Here is a 22128-nt window from a genome sequence, read left to right on the forward strand (position 1 = left end):
AAGAGGATTGTGAAAAATTGCAAGAGGACCGTACAAACTGAGAGACTGGGCATCCAAATGGCAGATAACATTAAATGTGAACAAATGCAAAGAGATGCATGTAGGAAAGAGGAACCCCAACTATAGATACATGATGCAAGGTTTCACATTAGGATTCACTGGCCAAACAAAACATCTAGGTTTCATTGTTGATACTTTGAAACCCTCTGCTCAGTGTATAGCGGCAGCTAAGAAAGCAAACAGAATTTTAGGAATTATTAGGAAAGGAATGGAAAACAAAAATAATTTATAATGCCTTTGTATTGTTTCATGGTGAAACCGTAATGAGGAAAGGCTAAAACAGCGAGGGCTCTTCAGCTTGGAGAAGAAGAGAGAACCGAGGGGGAGATATGATAGAAGTATATAAAATACTGAATGAAGTGGAATAGACAGACATGAATCGTTTGTTTACGCTTTCCAGAAGTACAAGGACTAGGGGGCATGCCAAGAAGCTACGAAGCACAAAATTTTAAACAAATCAGAGAAAATATTTTTTCACTCAATGTGTAACTAAACTTTGGAATTCATTGCCAGAGAATGTGGTAAAAGCAGTTAGCTTAGCAGGGCTTTAAAAAAGGTTTGGCTCATTTCCTAACAGAAAAAAAAATAAATAAAGCCCATAAGCCATTAAGATGGACTTGTGAAAATCCAGTGCTTTTCCAGGATAAGCAGCATAAAATCTGTTTTACTCTTTGGGATCTTTCTAGGTACTTGTGACCTGGATTGTCCCCAAGTTAGAAACAGGATACTAGTAGGCTTGACAGACCTTTGATCTGTCCCAGTATGGCAATGTTTATGTTCTTATCAACCCTTAACAGATTATTTCCAGTTAAGACGCAAACACAAAATAACATAAAATATTGTCGTGTACATGAGTCCTTGTGCCCAATGGGAACACAGAGGCGAAGCCTTAAACCTGCGCTCTTTTGGGCAGCCAAGCAACCCCGTGGCTTCATCTGAGGACCACCGTTCCCCGAGGGTTGAGCCCCCAGGTGCAGGCAGCCAACAGGACTTCCGGATAAAGGCAGGGGGCAGACGGCCACAGGCAACAAGCAAGGAGCAGAGTAGGTCCAGGCAGCAGTTAGGTCAAGCACCAAACAGAGAGTAACCAGGAATCTGGCCAGGGCCAGATCAGGCCGTGAGCACACGTGAACAGGACTCAAGCAGGTATCATGTCAGGATGCAGGCAGATATCAGGTCAGGTGGCAAGCAGAAAGTTATCAAGATTCAGGCAGGTATCAGGTCTGGCGGCAAGAGTAGTCTAGATCCGGGCAGAGGTCAGGTCAGGCAGCAGGCAAAGAGTGGTCAAGATCTAGGCAAAGGTCAGGTCAGGCAGCAGGCAGAGAGTAGTCAAGATCCAGGCAAAGGTCAGGCAGCAGGCAGAGAGTAGCCAAGATCCAGGCAAAAGGCAGAGAGTAGTCAAGATCCAGGCAAAGGTCAGGTCAGGCAACAAGTAGTGAGTAAGACTGATAATCCAACAGCAAAAGCAAACCTACCGAAGTAGAAGCCGAAGCAAGGCTTATGGGGAAACACTGCTTCTTAAATAGTCCCTACCATCAAGGAGACAGGTATCAGCTGGTAGGAGGCAGGGCAACCAGGGCAGGACGACAGGAACCAATCAGCAGGCAAGGAAGCCCAGATTGTCCAGCCAGTAGAAGGAGGCGGCGTCAAGCCACGAGTGGCCAATCCGGGCGTCTGAGTTCCCGGGCCCCGTGCCCAGAAGAGAAGCAATCCCCCTGGGCCACCGGCACTGCCAAAATGGCCGGCGTTCCCCAACAGCAGCAGGGCACGAGCGGAACACCGGCCGGCGGCAAGCCAGGTGTGATGGGGGGAAATCAGAGCATTGGCTGAGCCAGCATGGCCGACGCTTCCCCTACAACGGTGGAGCCAGAGCGCGGGTCGGCCGCGAGGAGCGTACCACAGGTGAGGGACGCGACAAATATACTGAATATTCTTTAGAACTTTATGCTTAGTTTATGTGCCTCTACTCCCTTAACAACTTCAAATAACTAAACTCACTAATTCTAGGATGCAGTCCACCAAAAAGATAGTCTATTCACTTTTTTGCACTGTGGGGTCAATGCAGACAAGTACCATGGGTGAATAGGTATGGTTAGCAAAAGCTTTATGAGCAAGTAAACCATGCCCAATGCCAAAAATAAATAAATAAAAAGGTGACGTGAAAGATAAACATAGCAGATGATGGCAGATAAAGACCTGTATGGTCCAGTCTACCCAACAAGATAAACTCATAACATAAAGTATGATGTATACTTGATCTTGATGTGTCCTTGCCATTTTCAGGGCACAGACCTTAGCAGTCTGCCAGGCACAGGCCTTGTTCTCCAACTGCTAAAGTTGTCATCAAAGCCCCACTCTGGCCCATCCAAATCTGTCCAGCCAAGATCAGGGCACAGATCATAGAAGTCTGCCCAGCACTGGCTTTGCTTCTATTACTGGTGTTGCCAACTAATCACCGCTAACTTGTTTAGTTCCATACCTTCTATACAGGACTCCTTTGGGTTGATCTCATACATTTTTGATCCTATTAGTGTTTTCATCACCACCTCTTGTGAAAAAAAAAAGAGAGTACTTCCTGACATTATTCCTGAGTCAGCTCCCCTACAACCTTAATTCATGTCCTCTAGTTCTGCCACCTGGAAAAAGGTTTGTTTGTAGATTAATACCTTTCAAATATTAGAACGTCTATCTTATCACCCCATCTCTCCTTTCCTCCACGGTACACATGTTCAGCTCCTCAAGTCTCTCCTTATACGCTTAGTGACACAAACCTCATATCATTTTTGTCACTTTTTCCGGAACAGCTTCAAGTATTTGGCTATTAGAGCCAAAAGTGGAGTGGAGGAGTGGCCTAGTGGTTAGGGTGGTGGACTCTGGTCCTAAGGAACTGGGGAACTGAGTTCGATTCCCACTTGAGGCACGGGCAGCTCCTTGTGACTCTGGGCAAGTCACTTAACCCTCCATTGCCCCAGGTACAAATAAGTACCTGTATATGTAAGCCGCATTGAGCCTGCCATGAGTGGGAAAGCGCGGGGTACAAATGTAACAACAACAACAAAAAAAAAGAACATCCTTGAAAGAATGGAAAAAGGACCCAAATGAAGAAAATAAGATAACATAGGCACTGACAAGTTAGATACAAAGTACCAATAAAGAAAGCTAAAAGAGAACATGAAGAGAAAACGTGCGCAGAGGCAAAAACTCACAATAACAATTTTAGGTACATCAGAAGCAGAAAGCCTATGAGGGAATCCATGAGACCGTTAGATCATGAAGGCGCAAAAGGGGTACTCAGGGAGGACAAGGCCACAGCAGTTAGAATGGGGGCTGTTTTACTAAAGTGCGCCGAAAAATGGCCTGTACTGGTGTAGACATGTGTTTTGCACGTGCGCAGATCCATTTTTCAGCCTGCCTGCAAAAAAGGCCATTTTTTTGTGGCTGAAAATGGATGCACGGCAAAATTAAAACCAGCACGCGTCCATTTTCGACCTGAGACTTTACCATCACCCATTGACTTAACGGTAAGGTCTTGCACATTAACTGGGCGCTAATCATCAGGAAATGTCTACCGTGTGTTTTGGACGTGCATCAAAAATAAAATTTATTTATTTGTATCCCACATTTTCCCACCTATTTGCAGGCTAAATGTGGCTTACATTATTCCGTAATGGCGATCGCCATTTCCGGGATGAGAAATACAAAATGGTATTGCATTAAAGTTCATAGTGACAGAGTAAATTAGGCAGTCAAGTATGGAGAGTTCATTTCCGGTATGAGAAATAAAGTGGTATTGCGTTAAAGTTCACTTGTGACAAGTAGATGAAGCAGTCAAGTAAAGAGAGTTCGGTTTTGTCCAGTTCTGGTATGTTTCGTTGTCTGGTATTTAGGATGGATCATTATGGTAAGCCTTATTGAACAGGTTGGTTTTTAGTGATTTTCGGAAGTTTGTTAGGCCGTGCATTGTTTTTATGGCGTATGGTAGTGAATTCCATAGTTGCGTGCTTATGTAGGAAAAGCTGGATGCATATGTTGATTTATATTTTAGTCCTTTGCAGCTGGGGTAGTGGAGATTCAAGAATGTGCATGCTTGACCTTTTTGTGTTCCTGGTTGGTAAGTCTATGAGGTCTGACATGTAGACCGGGGCCTCGCCATGAATGATTTTATGAACCAGGGTGCAGATTTTGAACGCAATACGTTCTTTAAGTGGGAGCCAGTGTAGTTTTCTCTTAGGGGTTTGGCGCTTTCGTATTTCGTTTTTCCAAATATTTGTCTGGCTGCTGTGTTTTGGGCAGTTTGGGGTTTCTTAATGATTTGTTCTTTGCATCCGGCATAGATTGCATTGCAGTAATCTAGGTGGCTTAGCACCATTGATTGTACCAGGTTGCGGAATATTTCCCTTGGGAAGAAAGGTTTTACTCTTTTGAGTTTCCACATTGAATGGAACAGTTTCTTTGTTGTATTTTTCGCATGGCTTTCTAGTGTGAGATTTCGGTCAATTGTAACTCTGAGAATTTTCAGGCTATCTGAAAATTACGGCCCGGGCACACGGTAGCCATACGATAGTTCCAATTTTATACACGTTATACATACCTTAGTAAAAGGGCCCCTGAATGAATTATTTGCTTCAGTCTTTATGGAAGATGTAAGATCTACATGTACCAGAAATGGCTTTCAAGGGTGATGATGTGGAGGAACTGAAAGAAATCTCGGTGAACCTGGAAGATGTACTGAGCCAAACTGACAAATTAAAGAGTAGTAAATCACCTGGAATGGATGGCATGCACCCAAGGGTACTGAAAGAACCCAAACATGAAACTGCTGATCTGCTGGTAGTGATCTGTAGCCTTTTGTTAAAATCATCCATAGCACCTGAAGATTGGAAGGTGGCCAATCTAACACCGATTTTTAAAAAGGGTTCCCGGGGTGATCTGGGAAATTACAGACTGAGAAGCCTATCATCATCATCATCATCATCATCAAAGAACATATAAGGACAGACTTAAAGATCTCAATATGTATACTTTGGAACTAAGGCGTGAGGGGATACATCTGTGAGATAAATGCACAGGTGGTGAGTCTCTTTCAGTTGAAAAGAAGCTCTGGAATAAGGGTGCATAAGATGAAGGTGAAAGGGGACAGACTTAGGAGTAATCTAAGGATATACTTTTTTATGGAAAGGGTAGTGGATGTGTGGAATGGCCTACCAGTGGAGATGGTGGAGACAAAGATGGTATCTGAACTCATGAAGGAACATAAGCATTGCCATACTGGGACAGACCAAAGGTCTATCAAGCCCAGTATCTTGTTTCCAACAATGTCCAATCCAGGTCATAAGTATTTGGCAAGACCCCAAAACAGTAAAACAGATTTTATAGGGACAAGCACGTAGGATCTCTAAAAGAAAGGAAAGGACAGTAAGCAGTATGGAAGGGTAGACATGATAGGCCATATGGTCTTTATATGCCATCATTATCTATGGGCCCAATATTTAGCCGGCAGCGATCAGCATTTTACTGACCGCCACCGGCATTAAACCTGTAAATTCAATACTGGGCTATTTCCAGTGCTAGCTAATGCATAACCAGTTAAGTGCAATATTCAGCACTTAACAGGCTATGGATTAACACCTAAAGATAGGACTGACTTTTAAGTAGTCCTATTTACATGGTTAACCTGGCCAATTAAGTGTTAATATCAGCAAGTGCTTATTTCAACCCCCCCCCCCTCCCCCCGGGAACGCCCCCAAAATTTGGTGTTATCTGGTTATTTTCAGTGCCACTAACCGGGTTATGTGCTGTTTAAAATTAGAGGTTAGAACTGAACAGGCAATTTACCCAGCAATTGCTTAGAATATTGAACCCTATATTTCTCTTTGGTTAAACAAGTTAGTTTCATTTCTTCATCCAGTATCAACATTTGCTGTTCAAAAGTCATGTATTTACTCCTTCGCCTTTGGGTGTAAAATACAACAGCCACTGGAAGGCTACTTTTCCAGTCTTTTCAGGTTCAATCTGAAATGAATTTTCACTAGAACTTAGGTTGGTTCCTTCTTATTTTTCTTTCAGAAAGAGTATGAAGACTAACTTGTTTGATAAATTTTTGTCTACATAATTTGAGGATTTTGTTTATATATCTCATAATTTTGTTTTATGATTTTTAGATTATCTTTTCAGATACTGTTGTTTTGTTAAATTTTGATTGTAAACCCCTCAGGACCTATTGGATTGGGTGGTATATAAACACTGGATTAGATTAGGTTTCTGTTAATAATACAATACTCAGCTCTGGTTTCAGACCACGTTCTGCACACAGCTTTGGGATAAAATGTGGAATAGCTTGTTCTTTTGAAACTTACGTCTGAAGTTGTCTTTACAGCTTTAGTAACAGGTTAATCCACCATTAATTACTCCTAGAATATCTAATCCAGGAGTGAAAACTAGCTCACTGGGAACAATGAGTTATGCTCTCTAATCTAGACAGGCAGCAGTGAGCTTAGAGTGAATGCATTTTCACTACTGGAACAGAGGTGTGTGTGAGTAAGCGCTCAGATAGCAGTAAAAGCATTTGTGCTTTAAGACTTTGGAAGTTTACACACTGTAAGAGGGATTCTAAAAAAGAAAGCTGTATTTCAAATAGCCGTTTAAGAAATTTTATTATAAAATGTTAATTTGCAACAAATATTCTAAATAAAAAAAGTCCATTGTTTCAAGTTCAGTCTGTACACACAGCAACCCCTGGCTATAAAGTGCCAAAGGTCATCTTCCGTTCTACAGTATTCTGTAATAAGCTTATTTTAAGCAAAATTCCAGACAGCAGCTCTTACGTCAGAAAAGCCGATTTCACAATATTAACTGAAAGCAAGGAAAGCTGGTAATCTTTTACAATGTATTTCTCCCACCCTCCAGAATCATTTCTTGACAGCTAGAACAGAAAGTCTTGGTAAATCTGGATACATTTCAATGAGTTATTGTCCAAACTCTTTCTGCTGCCACCTGGGTGAGCACAGCCCTAAAGCAGGCTGCTGCCTCCACTGCCAGTAGAAATAATATAGACTCTAGATCTTGTGTAGTCCAAGTGAACATTACTGCAGTCCGAGGGCAACACTAGTTATATGTAATAACTGTTATAAACAAAAGTATCATAGGATACATTAGGGAATACTGTGTCTACTTCAGCAGAATATAGTTGTTGGTCATAAGCTGTTATAGCATAAACCAAGTCTGGCCATGTCTTGCATGGTCTCTCTTCAAGAGCAGTAAATAACTCTGCAGTTGCTGTCTGGTATATGGTAAGGACTCTTCAGGATAGATATTCGAGCCAGGAATGTTTCTTTGGCATCAATCACATCCACAGTTAACAGTCACTGACTCAACTTCTTGCCTTGCTTAACCATCACAGAAAAGCCATACACACCACCTCATAAGGATACAAAGTAAGCACAGTGAGGCCATAATTTTCCCATTTCACTTGCGCATATTAAATAAATTAATAATAATGATTCTACCAATTGTGCACACTCCATTATGGCCAACGCAGTGATTATTCTGCTGAAATGGAAAGTCAGGTTCTATTTCCATCTTTCTTGAGACATGGAAAACTCAGTCGCTGGATGTAAAGTAAATGAATCAAACTGAGACAGCTATAAGCACCTTTGACATAGTCAGACCTGTTATTTTCCGCTGGAGATCCTGTATTGAACAGTGAAGCAGAACAGAGTGCTGGTATAGGGCCTGCAAACTATCAATGCCACTGTAGAGGAAGGGCCACAATCCAAGCAGCTGCGGCAAAATCAGGGAGAAAACAGCCAGTAGAGAGTCACCAACAACAGTGGCAGCTTGCAATGTGCAATTGATATTACCACACATTTACAATCCTTCCAATGTTAATGCATCATTTATAAGATTTTAAGATTATTTATTGGTATACCCCTATCAAGAACTCTCTAAGCCAATGCCCACCATCTGTCAATACCCCTCCATTAGTGCCCATATGCCCCATGATCAGTGCTCATATAACCCAAGATGCCCTCAATGTGGAATCATTTAAAGGATTTAGGTACCTTACTTTGGGGGTTAGACTCCTAAATCAGCTCTTTTGAAAACCGTCAAGGGTGAATATACCTAAAATTTAGATTCCTAAAAAGAGGGCAAAGTTGGGGTGATGAAAAAAAAAATAAAGGTGCTTAGTACAGACCTTCAACTGTAGATACTTAGGTGAGTTAGGGTCTGGACTTCTAGATATAGGACAATATTTAACCAAACACTTAAGGGTCTGTTTACTAAGCTGTACTAGTGGCTGTCTGTGCGCTAATGCTGATACGGCCCATTCAAAGTGAATGGGCTGTGTCAACGCTAGCATGGCTTAGTAAACTGGAGCGTTAGAGTCTTAAATTTGGTTGAAAATCTCTAAGTCTTGCTGCCTACAATTTAGGACCATAAAAAAACGCTAAGCTGTGAAAATTGACATTTTAAATTTTAGGGTAATATTCTTCTCCTTTATTTTATAATTAATCCTTTTAAAATCTGGTCTGTACTTCATAAAAGGAACTTTTGCTCATTGAACTGTTGATAACTACAAAACAAACAAAAGGCCCTTCTGTTAGTAAAGCAGTCACAGAGCAAAAATGCATGAGAGCTTAGGTGCAGATTCATCACAGCTCTGGCACCACTGAGAAGCATTACACTTACTGCTGGGAAAAATCTGTGTATTTGAAATGGTAGAATTTCACCTTGCAAAACCATTTCTGCCTATGCTGAATGGTCATTTAAAATCTTCAAAACTCTGATTTCTGACAGGCTGTGCCTTGCACCAACTAAGAGTCATTCAGCGTTTCCCACTGTTGGTTATTTGCATAGAGTTTCAAATATTTCCAGGGTCCGCTTAAGCTCCCGTATTTGTTTTGCCAAGTCATGAATGGGCTGCATGGATCCATCCAGCTCTTCACACCGTGCTATCAGGGTATACATGCCCTGGGGAAAAAAAGAAGAGAGAATATAAATACAACTTTTATTCTGCTACTTGCCAATAGGCTTAGTGCAGACTACAAAAGTCTTTAAAAGTAGGGAACATAACATCCCAGACTACAATTTAAACAATGCTAATTACAGGAAATTCTAGACAAAGAAGAACATACTATATGATTTTACTCACTAATAAACCAAAGTTACCCATTTCAAGCCAGACATTTAATATATTTTCATTTCTTTTTAAATCTGTAATTTTTTAAAATTAAATTTCAATGTTACACGTACCTTAACACTCAGAATAGCAGTCAGAATACAAAGCAAGACTTTCTATACAAAGGGTTAACCGTTAATTTGAGCATTTAACAAAAAACACTTTAGAAAAGTAACTGAAATCTTCAGAGATTCCCCCTTCTCCCCCCTCCCGCAGTGTAGCACAGCTGTGCGGAAATCTCGGCACAATATATAGAATCCCAGGGATTATGTACTAAATTATTTCAAAGTTAAGTAAAACATTAATATTTAACGGAGCAGAAACAAGATATTGTTGCACCATGGGCCAACATTTTTGGTATTTTTGTATTGTATTCTTCCTATATACTAAGCCTCTCCTTCAAAAAGAGCCAGTCCAGAATTGATGGTGGAAAGGCAGACTTGTTTCGCAACAGTACATTTTGCTGCAAGGAAGCAATCTAAAATAATCTTATACTGATAAAATGGGTAACAACACAGCCCCATATAGAGAAAGCAAAGCCCTGGTGAAATATGCATTTGTATACCCACTACAGCTTTAGTAGCTTCTATAACTTGGTCCCTGAAAGGTTTAATTCTGATGCAAGACCACCACATACGACGTACAATCCCCTGATTTCACAACCTTTCCAATAATCTGCAGATATTCCGTGAGAATCTATGTATTCACTGGGGAGTCAGATACTATCTCATGGGCACCTTAAGGATGTTTTCCCACAATTGGGCTAATATGTTTGATTTTGCTGCCATCAAGACAGCTTCTTTCCACTGAGCAAAGTCAAAGGGTTGCTGTAACTCACTGAAGCACGTATGGAAGTTTATCAAAACTATATCCTCCGATTATTTTGTATCAGACCCTTTGCTGAGGAATGCTGTATAACCATAAAGATTCTAAAGCACCTATACCCCGGTGATCAAAACTCCGGTGCTGTACAGAACAGTGCCAAAAAAAACAACACCGGAACAGCGTAGCATTCTGTCTATAACGCCATCTAATTAGGTCTGTCCAATCTACCCCTTTGCCCTGAACATATTAATGAACTCTTTGGTTGTCCTTTAGATTACTGTAATTCTTTACACATAGGCCTCAGGGTTACAGATTATCAAAGATTGCAAATTATTCAGAATACAGCCATAAAACTCACCAACGGTCTCAAAAAATCACATTGCACCTCATCTCAAAAAAGCTTAATGGCTGCCTATAATGCATCATGTTACATATAAACTATTGCTATTGGTATTCAAAATTCATATCACAATATTTTGAACAATATTTACATAACATAAGAGTAGCCATACTGGATCAGACCAATGGTTCACCTAGCCCAATATCATGTTTTCCAAATAGTGGCCAAGCCAGGTCACAAAAACCTGGCAGAAACCCAAATCGTGGCAACACTCCATACTACAAATCCCAGGGCAAGCAGTTGCTTCCCATGTCTGTCTCAATAGCAGACAATGGACTTTTCCTCCAGGAATTTGTCCAAACTTTTTTAATCCAAGATACACTAACCACTGTTACCACATCCTCCAACAGAGTTCCAGAGAATAAGTATTTGTTAAAATGTTCTGCTCAGTGTGCTGCTGCAGCTAAGAAAGCACCTAGAGTATTGTGTTCAATGCTGGTCACCGCACCTCAAAAAAGATATAGAAAAGGTGCAGAGAAGGGCAATGAAGATTATTAAGGGGATGGAACAACTTTCCTATGAGGAAAGGCTAAAGCGGTTGGGGCTCTTCAGCTTGGAGAAAAGGCGGCTGGAGGGGTGATATGACAGAGGTGTATAAAATAATGAGTGGAGTGGAACAGATAGATGTGGAGCATCTGTTTACACTTTCCAAAAATACTAGGACAAGGGGGCATGTGATGAAGCTGGAGTGCAGTAAGTTTAAAACAAATAAGAGAAAACTTTTCTTTACTCAGCGCGTAATTCGACTCTGGAATTCGTTGCTAGAGAATGTGGTTAAGGCGGTTAGCTTAGCAGAGTTTAAGAAAGGTTTGGACGGCTTCCTGAAGGAAAAGGCCATAGAATGTTATTAAATGGACGTAGGGGAAAATCCACTATTCCTGGGACAAGCAGTACAAAATGCTTTGCTCCGTGGATCTTGTCGGGTGATTGTGACCTGGATGGGCCACTGTCGGAGACAGGGTGCTGGGCTAGAAGGACCATTGGTCTGTCCCAATGTGGTGATGCTTATGTCTTGTTTGTTTTAAAAGTATTTCCATGTAACTTCCTCGAGTGTCCCCTAGTCTTTGTACTTTTGGACTGAGAAAAAAAAATCAATTTACTTCTACTCGTTCTACACCACTCAGGATTTTGAAGACCTCAATCATATCTCCCCTCTTCCATCTCTTTTCCAAGCTGAAGAGCCCTAACCTCTTTAACCTTTCCTCATATGAGAGGAGTTCCATCCCGTGCCCTTAGATCCGCAAAACTCCTACATCTTACATAGTAATATAGTAAATGACGGCAGATCAAGACCTGTATGGTCCAACCGATCTGCCCAACAAGTTTTAAACTCATTTTACATGGTATGCAATACTCTATATGTATACCCAAGTTTGATTTGTCCTTGCCATCATACAGGGAAATTCACCAAACATGCCATTTTTTTCTATTCAAGCTTCTGAACTCTGGAATTCACTGCCTAACCATTTGCAACACTGCCAATTTCTCGCTACTTTTAAATCTCAAGATATCTTTTCCACTAACCCATAAGTCTCTATATTCTCTAGATTTTTAAGCTTGGTGAGATCACTGCAGAGCCACAAGACAATGCAGAATACCTTATCTTTTACCCTTTCTTTCCTATTGTGTATAATCTGGTCTGGTTTGAAGTCTGTCTTCCCCATTTCAATTTTAAATTGTATTCTGCCTTTATTTATTTGCTGCATTTTTACCCCACATTTTCCCACCTATTTGCAGGCTCAATGTGGCTTACACTATGTTGCAAAAGGTACAATCATAAACAGAGTAAAAGGCATGGGTCTAATTTAACATATTACTGTGTAAGAAATTAGGTAGATAGGTCAGTAGAATTATTTACATAACACAAAATAAAACAGGTAAGATATAATGACCAATAGTGATGTGATTAACATATTCAAATTAGAAGGGATCAGTATTAGTTGGTTTTGATGTAGAATGGAATCAAGTCATTAAGGAGGATTAATTGTAAGTCTCTTCAAACAGGTGTGTCTTCAATAACTTCGAGAAGGTTGTCAAGTCATGTGTTGTTTTTATAGCATTCGGTAGTTTATTCCATGATTTTGTGCAGAGGTATGTGAAGGTAGTTGCGTGTAGTGATTTCTATTTGAGTCCTCTACAATTGGGGTAGTGGAGATTTAAAAAGGTACGTGATGAACTTTTGATGTTTCGTGCAGGAAAGTCAATTAGGTCTGACGTGTGATGGAGCTTCTCCATGGATGATTTTACGGGTTAAGGTGCAAACCTTGAATGCAATTCGATCTTTTAGTGGAAGCCAATGTAATTTTTCTCTGAGGGGTTTGGCGCTCTCATATTTCGCCTTTCCGAATATGAGTGTAGCTGTGGTATTTTGGGCAGTCTGGAGTTTCTTAATGGTTTTTTCTTTGCATCCTGCAAAAATGGAGTTATCAGTAATCCAGGTGGCTCAGTACTCACAATTGCACTAGTTTGCGGAATACTTCCCTTGGGAAAAAAGGTTTCACTCTTTTCAGCTTCCACATAGCAAAAAAACATTTTGTCACATTCTTCGCATGGCAATCAAGGATGAGATTTCGATCAATAGTAACACCCAGGAGTTTTAAGTTATTCACAATAGAGAGAGTGTGGCATGGTGTATTAATATTGGCGTAATTAGTCTTGTTAAACTGCGATGATAAGATTAAGACATTGAGTCTTTTCTGCATTGAGTTTAAGTAGGAAAGTATCAGCCCATGAGTTAATGATTTGGAAGCTGGTATTAATTTTATCTGTATTTTCTGATAAGTTGCTCTTGAATGGAATGTATATTGTGATGTCGTCGGCGTAAATATGGGTTTAGGTCTTGATTGGATAGTGATTTGGCTAGTGGCAACATCATTAAATTAAAGAGAACTGGTGAAAGCGGCGAGCCCTGAGGCACTCCACATCCAGGTCTGCATGGTGAGGAAATGGTCGACTTAGATATCACTTGATAAGATCTTACAGTTAGGAATTTGTAGAACCAGTTCAATACGTTTCCACCCAGTCCAAAGTATTCAAGGATGTTTAATAGAACACCATGGTTAACCATGTCAAACGCACTAGACATGTCGAATTGGAGTAGAACATTATTGCCAGCTGCGATAATTTGTTTGAATTTAGTTAGGAGTGTTATAAAAACTGTTTCAGTGCTGTGATTAGCATGAAATCCAGATTGAGACGCATGTAATACTGAGAATTTACTCAAGTAATCATTAAGTTGTTTAGTTACTAAGCTTTCCATTAATTTGACTACAAGAGGGATGGATGCAACTACATTCTTAATAAACTTGGAAACTTGGAGCTATGTAAGCCACCACTGTAGTATTGTCCATCATCACATGGACCACTTTTCCCCGAAGCAGGAGAAGAACTCCTTCAAGGACAGGCATACTGTCTGTGTCTTCAGGTGGTTGACAGTCATCCAAGCTCAGGAAATGTGTTCCCCAGACAAGACGATTCGCATCAATGGTGACCACCACTCACTGAGGTGCTTCCATGGGCTCCCCCCACCCAAGGAGGTGACCCAGACAGTCCCACCAGTCCAGACTGGCTCATGCCCTGGCAGAAATGCAGCAAGCACATGAAGTCCTGAGAGACCAGAGTCCAACCTGGGCTACAGGCTGACCAAAGAGGCCGCAAGTGTGCTCCCGCTCAAGGCATCACCTTCAAGGTTACCGCTATAGAGCTCAAGGCCTGAAAGTAGTCCCAAACTTTGGGAGTTGGTAGCTTGCAGAATCTGCTTTTCTGAGCATGTAGCTTTGCTGTTTGCTCCTCCGACAGAAAAAACATCCTCCCGAGCTGTGTTGAATTGAACCAACAAGTACAACAGGACCTTCAGATAATTCACCACCTAAACCCTCCAGGAGAGCAATGACCTGAGCAGTGGCCTCCCTGTACTATGTTTCTGAGTCAGCCTGGATCAACCAATCATCCAGGTAAGGATGTACCGCGACACCCTGGCACATCAAATGAGCCACCACTGCCACCTTCGAGGGTGTAATCTGAGGTGTTGATAATTGTGGGGTTATCCACGCTATGTAGGGATGAGAGGATGAGACTGTGTTTTTTCTTTGTTGAGTTTTAGTTGAAATGCATTTGCCCAAGAGTCCATCGTCTGCATAGATGAAAGGATTAAGGCCTTGGTTGGATAAGGACTTGGCAAGTGGGGTCATCATTAGGTTGAAGAGGAACGGTGATAGCGGTGATCCTTGTAGTACTCCGCAGTTTGCTTTCCACGGTGATGATATGTTTGAGTTTGATTTTACTTGATATGTTCTTGTGGTTAGGAAACCCTTGATCCAGCTAAGTATGTTTCCACTAATCCCGAACTTATCTAGTAATCTTATTAATATACTAGTTTAAAAAAAAGGCCCGTTTCTGGAGCAAGGCTTTCCTCTGCCCCTCCCCCCCCACCCACCCAACGCACCTTCGTTGTTAGTGACGGCATTGCGCCACTGTGGGTGGCCGCCGTCAATGTGTGACTCTGCCCCCACACACACACAACGCATCTTCGTCGTCAGTGGGTGGCCCATTGTGCCGCCCTGGCCACCGTCGATGTGAGTGAATTGCTCCGCCCTCAACGTCATAACGTTTGATGCGAGGACGGGGCCCCGAGACTGTGATTTTCGTGGCTTCAGAGCTTCGAACTTACGAACCTTGGCTTCAGTGACGTCAGACAATAGAACGTTGAGGGTGAGTTTTATATATATATAGATTATGGTTTACCATGTCGAATTGGAGGAGGAGGATGTTTTTGCCTATTGCTATTTCCTGCTTGAATTTGGCTAGGAGAGTGAGTAGTACAGTTTCTGTGCTGTGGAGGGGGCGAAAACCTGACTGTGATTCGTGTAATATTGAAAATTTGTTTATATAGTCTGTAAGTTGTTTGGCTACCATGCTTTCCATCAGTTTGACTGACAACGGAATGGATGCTACTGGACGGTAGTTAGTGATTTCATTTGTTTTTTTTCTTGGTTTCTTTTGGTATCGGAGTGAGTAGGATATTGCCATTTTCCTTAGGTAAGAGACCTTGCTGAAGCATGTAGTTTAGGTGGGATGTGAGGTCTGCTATGAAGTGGTCAGGGGTGGATTTCATTAGGTAGTTGGGTCAGGTATCTATTTTGCAGTGAGTGTTGGAGAACCAGCTGATTGCCTGTGTAACTGTATCAACGGTAAGGAGGGCGAAGTTTAACCAGGTTCGGTCAGCTGGGTATTCTCCTGTAGTTGGGTCCAACTCATTAAGGAAGATTTCGATGTCAGTGTTGTCGAGGTAGCATGTTGTGTAGGTTTGCAAATTTTTCATTGAAATACTTAGCAAGTTTGTCTGCAGATGGGATGTCTGTATTCGATGTAGTGACCAAGTTGGTGTCTAGGAGTTTGTTCACGAGTTGGTATAATTTCTTCGTGTCTTTGTAATCTGTCCCTATTTTAGTTTTATAGTATGATCTTTTGGTCTGTCTTATTGCCTATTTGTATTTTCTTTGTGATTGTTTCCATGTATTGAGTGTGTGTTCATCTTTTGTTTTTCTCCATGCTCGTTCGCGTTTCCTGGATTGTGTTTTTAGCTTTTTCAGTTCATCATTGAACCATGGTATTAAATTATGCTTACGTGAAGTTCTTGTTCGTAAGGGTGCTATTTCATCTAGTATGCATTTGCATCTTTTATCCCATTCCACAAGGTAATATATGGAGTCTGTTTGTGCTGTCCATTCATTGTTGTATATCTGTTGCCGGAATGTTTTTGTGTCTACTTGACCTCTTGTGCTGTGTGTTCTTGTATTTGGTGTAATCTCTTCTTCTGCCAGTGTAGGGATAAATTTAATTTGTAGTGATCAGTCCAGGGTGTTTCTGTCCATTTAATATCTGTTATTATTAGGTTCTGGTCTGTTGAAAGTTTGTGTGAGATCAAGTGTGTGCCCTTTGACGTGGGTTGCTTGCATTTGTGGCCATTTGAGATCCCATAGGTGGAGGAATTCCTTACATTCTTGTGCGTTGATTGAGTTTGGGTCTTCTAAGTGAAGGTTGATGTCTCCTAATACTAGTAACATTGGAGTTGGTTACACATGTGTTTGAAACGAAGTCCATAAAGTCAGTCTGGCCTTCGTTCCAATTATCTGGAGGTCTGTAAAACAAGACAATTCAAATGATCGCATAGGGTTTTGTTGTGGATTCTGATTGAGGCAATTTCAAGTTGAGGTGTCATGGACTCGGCAGTGGTTTTGGTGGTAAAGTGGGATCGATAGATTAGTGCTATGCCTCCGCCTCTCTTTTCCTTTCTGGTCCAGTGTGTGATTTTGTATCCTGGAGGGCACAGGTCTAGGATTATGTTGCGGATCCAGGTTTCACTGATGAAGAATAGGTCAAGGTCTTCTGCCATGATCCAGTCTGTTAGTATTGCTGTTTTGTTTACTGCGGATCTGGCATTGATGTAGCCCACTTGGATTGTTTAGAATGGATCTTCTGTGTCTGGTGTTGTGTGGACTTTTATTAGTTGTCGTTTCTTTGTTGAGATGAGTTTGTTTGGACCCTTCTTTGCATTCTGTGGTGGTTGTCCACATGTTGGTGTTCTTCCTTTGTTTAAATTGTCAGTTTGATGAGGTGTGGTGTATCTGATCAATCTTTGATGATTGTATAGTATGCGTACAATGTTACTTTCTGCAAGAGGGGTGGTTAGTGTTAAGTGGATCAGTGTTAAGGAGTAGATTGAAGGTATTCATTTTGGTTTCTTTTCGCTGTGGGCTACTAATAACACCGAGTTTTGATGACTGGGTGCGTGATAAGACTTTTTTTTCTTTGGTGTGGGGTCTGGTGTTCTGGTCTTGTGTGTTATTTCAGGCTTAGTGTTTGGTTAATATCATGGGGTTATATATGTGTGTGTGCATGAGGTTAGTGCGTGACTTGGTTTTTGTTTGTGTATGACTGTTTGAGATCTTGTCTGCCTGCACTATTTCTCAGTATGTTTTCCTTGGGTTAGGCGATGTGTGGCTGTGTGTTGCCTTTTGGTTGGGCTGTTTTGGGCCACTTTCGTTGTCTGCCTCGTCAGTTGATGAATTTGATCTGCGGTTCGAAATTCCCTTAGATCCTGCCATTGATTTTCTTGCCAGCTGCTCTGACCGGTCGCTTTTGTTTGTTTGTTGATTAGGTGAGGAGTCTGCTCTTCTATGAGGAGAGGCTAGAGGTGTAGAGACTACTCAGTATGAAAGCTGTGATGGGACTTGCTTGCAGTTGCTTCCCTCTCTTCACTGACTTAGGGTCAGCCTTTCAAGCTGTTGAGATCAGTACTGGATCAGGTTTCAGTGATAAGATAATGAGCAGAGGAGATGGGAGGGGGGAGAGTAGCTCTGAGTCATGGTCCTCCCTCAATCAGACTCTTAGCAACTAATTGCTTCCCACCCATTTAGTTTAGCCACCCATCTATTTATCCCAACTGACTCTGAACCACGCATCTTGTCCTCATCTATATATCTTAATTCGGTCCCTCAGCTATATGGTAAGCTGTATTGTAGAAAAGCATTAGCATCATAGCAAAGTTATATAAATGTTCTAATTGTGTGCTAATTAGATATTCCATCACTATTGTTTACTTTGTATTATATCTCTATTATTTGACTTTCAGTGCTGTTTAATATGCTGTTTTCCTCTTTCATTGTATTTATGTTTATACTTGTACATTTTACTATTGTTATGCTATTAACAAATTGTAAGTTTGATGTTAAACTGTACCTACCAGTGTAGCCAGACCTCACATTTTGGGTGGGCCCAGAGCTAATATGGGTGGGCACTATGTATATATAGGTGTGAGTAGTTTTTTTGGGGATCCTAAATAATTTTTAACAGTCTGCCCAACAGCTGTCCTACAACAACATAAACCACATACATATTCAGGACCTATGTTGCAAACCTTAAAACCACCAATTCTGAACACTCAAATACCAATAACAGCACCTTTAAAAAGGCAATAGAAATATGATCCCCACAAACATCACATGCCAGAAGAATCTCTTACTTTGGTCACATACAGAACACAGATCAACCATCATTAATTACAGAATAAAGGACCAAAAATTTGAATTTGTCCTGTAGCCCAGTATCAGCCATACTCTTCCCTTCCTACCCTCCCATCTCTCCCTGTAGCCCAGCATCAGCCCTACCCTTCCCTTTATACCCCCATCTCTCCCTGTAGCCCAACATCAGTCCTCCCTTCCTTTATACCTCCCCAATCAGGAATCTGCCCTACCCTATCCCCCCACTTCTCCCAGTAGCCTAGCGTCAGCCAAGCCCTGCCCCCTACCCATCCTCTATAGTCTGGCATCTCTTCTGCCCTTCCAAATCTCTCTACCCCTCCCCATCCTGATGCACACATTCTTGGTACTACAGAATCCACCTGCATCATCCAGAAAGAAACCCACCAGCATTTATATTTAATGTTGGTGGATTTCTGGGTGGAAGTGAGCTCTACAATGCCCAGGTTAAAAAAAAAAGTTTTATATTTAAACACTTTTTTAAAAATCTGGGTAGTGCAAAGCCGACCCCCACCCAGTAGCCCACCAGCAATACACATATTAAAACTCTTTTTTTTGTTGTTACCTGGCCTTGAGCTTCCTATAGAAGTCTACTGCTCCTGATGATTCTGCACATAGGAGTCTGGTTTCTAGGAGCATATTGCTCGGTACTTACACACTGTCTTCTTGGTATGGGGAAGACCTGAGCCGTGACAGACCAGTGTGCACAGGCCGTGAGGGGAGATAGGCTCTGTGTGTGCAGGCTGCGAGGAGAGACTGGCGTTGTGTATGTGGGCCGCAGGGAGAGATAGGTGGTGTGTACGTGGGCTGCGGGGAAAGAGTGGTGCTATGTGCGCGGGCTGCAGGGGGAGATAGACGCTATGTGTATGGGCCACGAGGGGAGACACTGGCGCTGTGTGTGCAGGCTACAGCTACCAGTATGCAGTAGCAGCAGCCTTGATGACAGAGGTAAATACAGATGCATACCAGCAGTGGCGTACCTTGGGTAGACGACACCCGGGGCTGGTCATTTTTTTTTTAACACCCCCCCTCCAAAATCCAGTACTAGGCATATCAAGAATACAAAACACTCCAGACCTATACAGCAATTCTACCATACCATAAGCAGTCGTTTCTACGAGTCACACAAGGAAAAGGAAAGCATCTTGAACACTACAGTGAGCACTAGAACATCAATTCACCTATTATAAAACAAAACCAGACAGAATAGTACAGATCGTCAATTCTGCACAGTCAATGCCAACTGAAAGCCATGTCTTTTAAACAAACACAGATATACCTTAATTCACTATAGAATAAGTAATCATAAACTTTCTATTTAGACAAAAATTAAACTGAACCCCCAAGATGCCAGACTCTGCATACAATGCAACACCACAGAAACAGAAAATGTCCCCTAATACTGTGCAAAATATAAAGACAGCAGATGTAAATTTGAAAAAACTAACAAATACCAATCACCACTTTACAAATTAACAAATAGAAATAAAACAAATATAGAAAATAAAATACCATTTTATTGGACTAATACATTTAGCTGTCAGAGGCCAAAACCTTCTTCCTCAGGTCAATACAGTATAGTGCTGTTACAGTATCCTATCCTGACCTGAGGAAGGGGGTTTTATTCTCCGAAAGTTAGTCAAAATGTATTTAAATTAATTCAATAAAAAGATTACCTTATTTACATGTTCTATTATAAACATTTATTAACACAGCTACAATACTACTTTATCCTAAAGCAAAAAAATAAAAATATATATTTTATTTAGTTTGTCGTCTCTGGTTTCTGCTTTCCTCATCTTCTTTTAACTGTCTTCCTTCCATCTAGCACCTGTCTTCGTTCTTTCTCTGCCATCCAGTGTCTGCCCTCTCTGCTGTCCCATCCAATGTCTGCCCTCTCTCCCTGCCCCTTCCATGCACATCTGCCCTCTATTTCTGCCCCTTCCATCCACCATCTGCCCCTGTCTGCCCTCTCTTTCTCCCCCTTCCATTCACTGTCTGCCCTTTCTCTCTGCCCCTTCAATCCACCATTTGCCCTCCCTCTCCCATCCATCCAGGGTCTGCCCTCCCTCTCCCATCCATCCAGGGTCTGCCCTCCCTCTCGCTCCCCCTTCCATCCAGGATTTGTCCCCTCTCTCTCTCTGCCCCTTTTTTTCAGCCCCCTTATCCCATCTGCCCCTAGTTCTAGCCCCAACCCACATCTCCCACCTGCCCCCCTTTTCAGCGCCCAGTTTCAGCTCCACAATCCCACCAGTCTGCAGTTTCAGCCCCCAGCCCTTTTCTCCCACCAGTCCCGAGCTTCAGCCCCCAGCCACTTCTCCCTGTCCCCTTTTCAGCCCCCAGTCCCCACAGTTTCAACCCCTGCCCCTTTTCAGCCCCCAGTTCCAATAATAGCCTCCTTATCCCACCTACCCTCCTTTTCAGACCCCAGTTCCAGCCCCCTTCATCCATATGCCTTGCATTAGGGCCCCCCTTTTCAGCCCCAGACCCATTCTTCCACCTGCCCCAGGCATGGCCCCCATTTTACCTGATGGCTCCTTCTCAGACCCCAGTTCCAGCCCCCTTCTCCCATCTGAGCACCCCCCTCCCTACCCCAGTTCCCTTCTCCCATCTCAGACCCCCTCCTCCTTGCCCATCTGAGCCCCCCCCCCCCGACCTACCAGCTCCGTCGACAGCCCTCTTCTCCTGCCACCACCCTGCCTTTAAAAAAAAATCTGTGAAGCGGCACCTCGTCATCATCGGGCCTTCCCTCACTGTGTCCCGCCCTCGTGGAAATAGGAAGTTACCTCAGAGGAGGGCAAGACACAGTGAGGGAAGGCCCAATGACGACGAGGCGATTTGCTTCTTTTACACGCAGGGCAGACGGAGGTGCTGCCTGCAACGCCGCTTCACAGATTTTTTTTAAAGGCAGGGTGGTGGCAGGAGAAGAGGGCTGTCGTCTGTTGACGGAGCTGGCAGGCAGGTGGGGACTGCAGCGCCAGCGGCCTTTTGGGTGGGAGCAGCGGGAGCGGAGCACCCCCCCCCCCCCCTGGGCTGACCGCCCAGCCTTTGGTACGCCACTGCGTACCAGAGCAGGTCTCGATGCCCATTTTTCTGAGCGCTGAGACTGGGTGGGTCTGGTGATTCGGTGGGTCTGGGCCCACCCGTTGCTACGCCCCTGGTACCTACTGTACACCGCCTTGGGTGAATCCCTTTATAAAGGCTGTTAATAAATCCAGTGTTCCTGAAGGTAAACAATTTATTCTGTTCATTCTGATTTGAAAAACAAAACAAAAGAATGTTCATTTTACATTATCAAAGATGCAGTTCTTGGAACACAGGACTCTGCGACATTATTTCTGAGGCCTTTCCCAAAGCGGCTGGGTTGGGTTGACCAGAAGTTCTTTGAACAAGAATCCATGATACAAGGATTGCCCTCTGCTTGCATCAGTCAAAGCAGGTCACAGACACCATCCTGCTGAAACGTAGGCCTTGGCAAAAAGTTAATACTGTTTGAAGCATTGTCCGAACTATAGGAAATTGTTAGACAAGCTCTATTTGTACCTATATAGGCAGGGCCTAGCCCCTACAGACAGCTTTACAGCAATTGAAGAGCTTAGTTCCAAAACTTATTAAAGTGCAAAAAC

General features: G+C 42.5%; 1 protein-coding gene across 1 annotated transcript in view; it reads right to left on the bottom strand.

The window, feature by feature from the left end:
- Positions 1-6702: 6702 nt before the first annotated feature.
- BORCS6 (BLOC-1 related complex subunit 6) overlaps positions 6703-22128 on the bottom strand; it is an 84196-nt gene continuing 68770 nt past the window's right edge. Inside the window, exon 4 of the mRNA XM_030206693.1 lies at positions 6703-9030. Within this exon, the coding sequence (XP_030062553.1) occupies positions 8905-9030 (126 nt within the window). The 3' untranslated portion in view covers positions 6703-8904. The remainder of the gene's footprint in view (positions 9031-22128) is intronic.

The sequence above is a fragment of the Microcaecilia unicolor genome, chromosome 6 (genome assembly GCF_901765095.1).
Source record: "Microcaecilia unicolor chromosome 6, aMicUni1.1, whole genome shotgun sequence".
NCBI classification, from domain to species: Eukaryota; Metazoa; Chordata; class Amphibia; order Gymnophiona; family Siphonopidae; genus Microcaecilia; species Microcaecilia unicolor.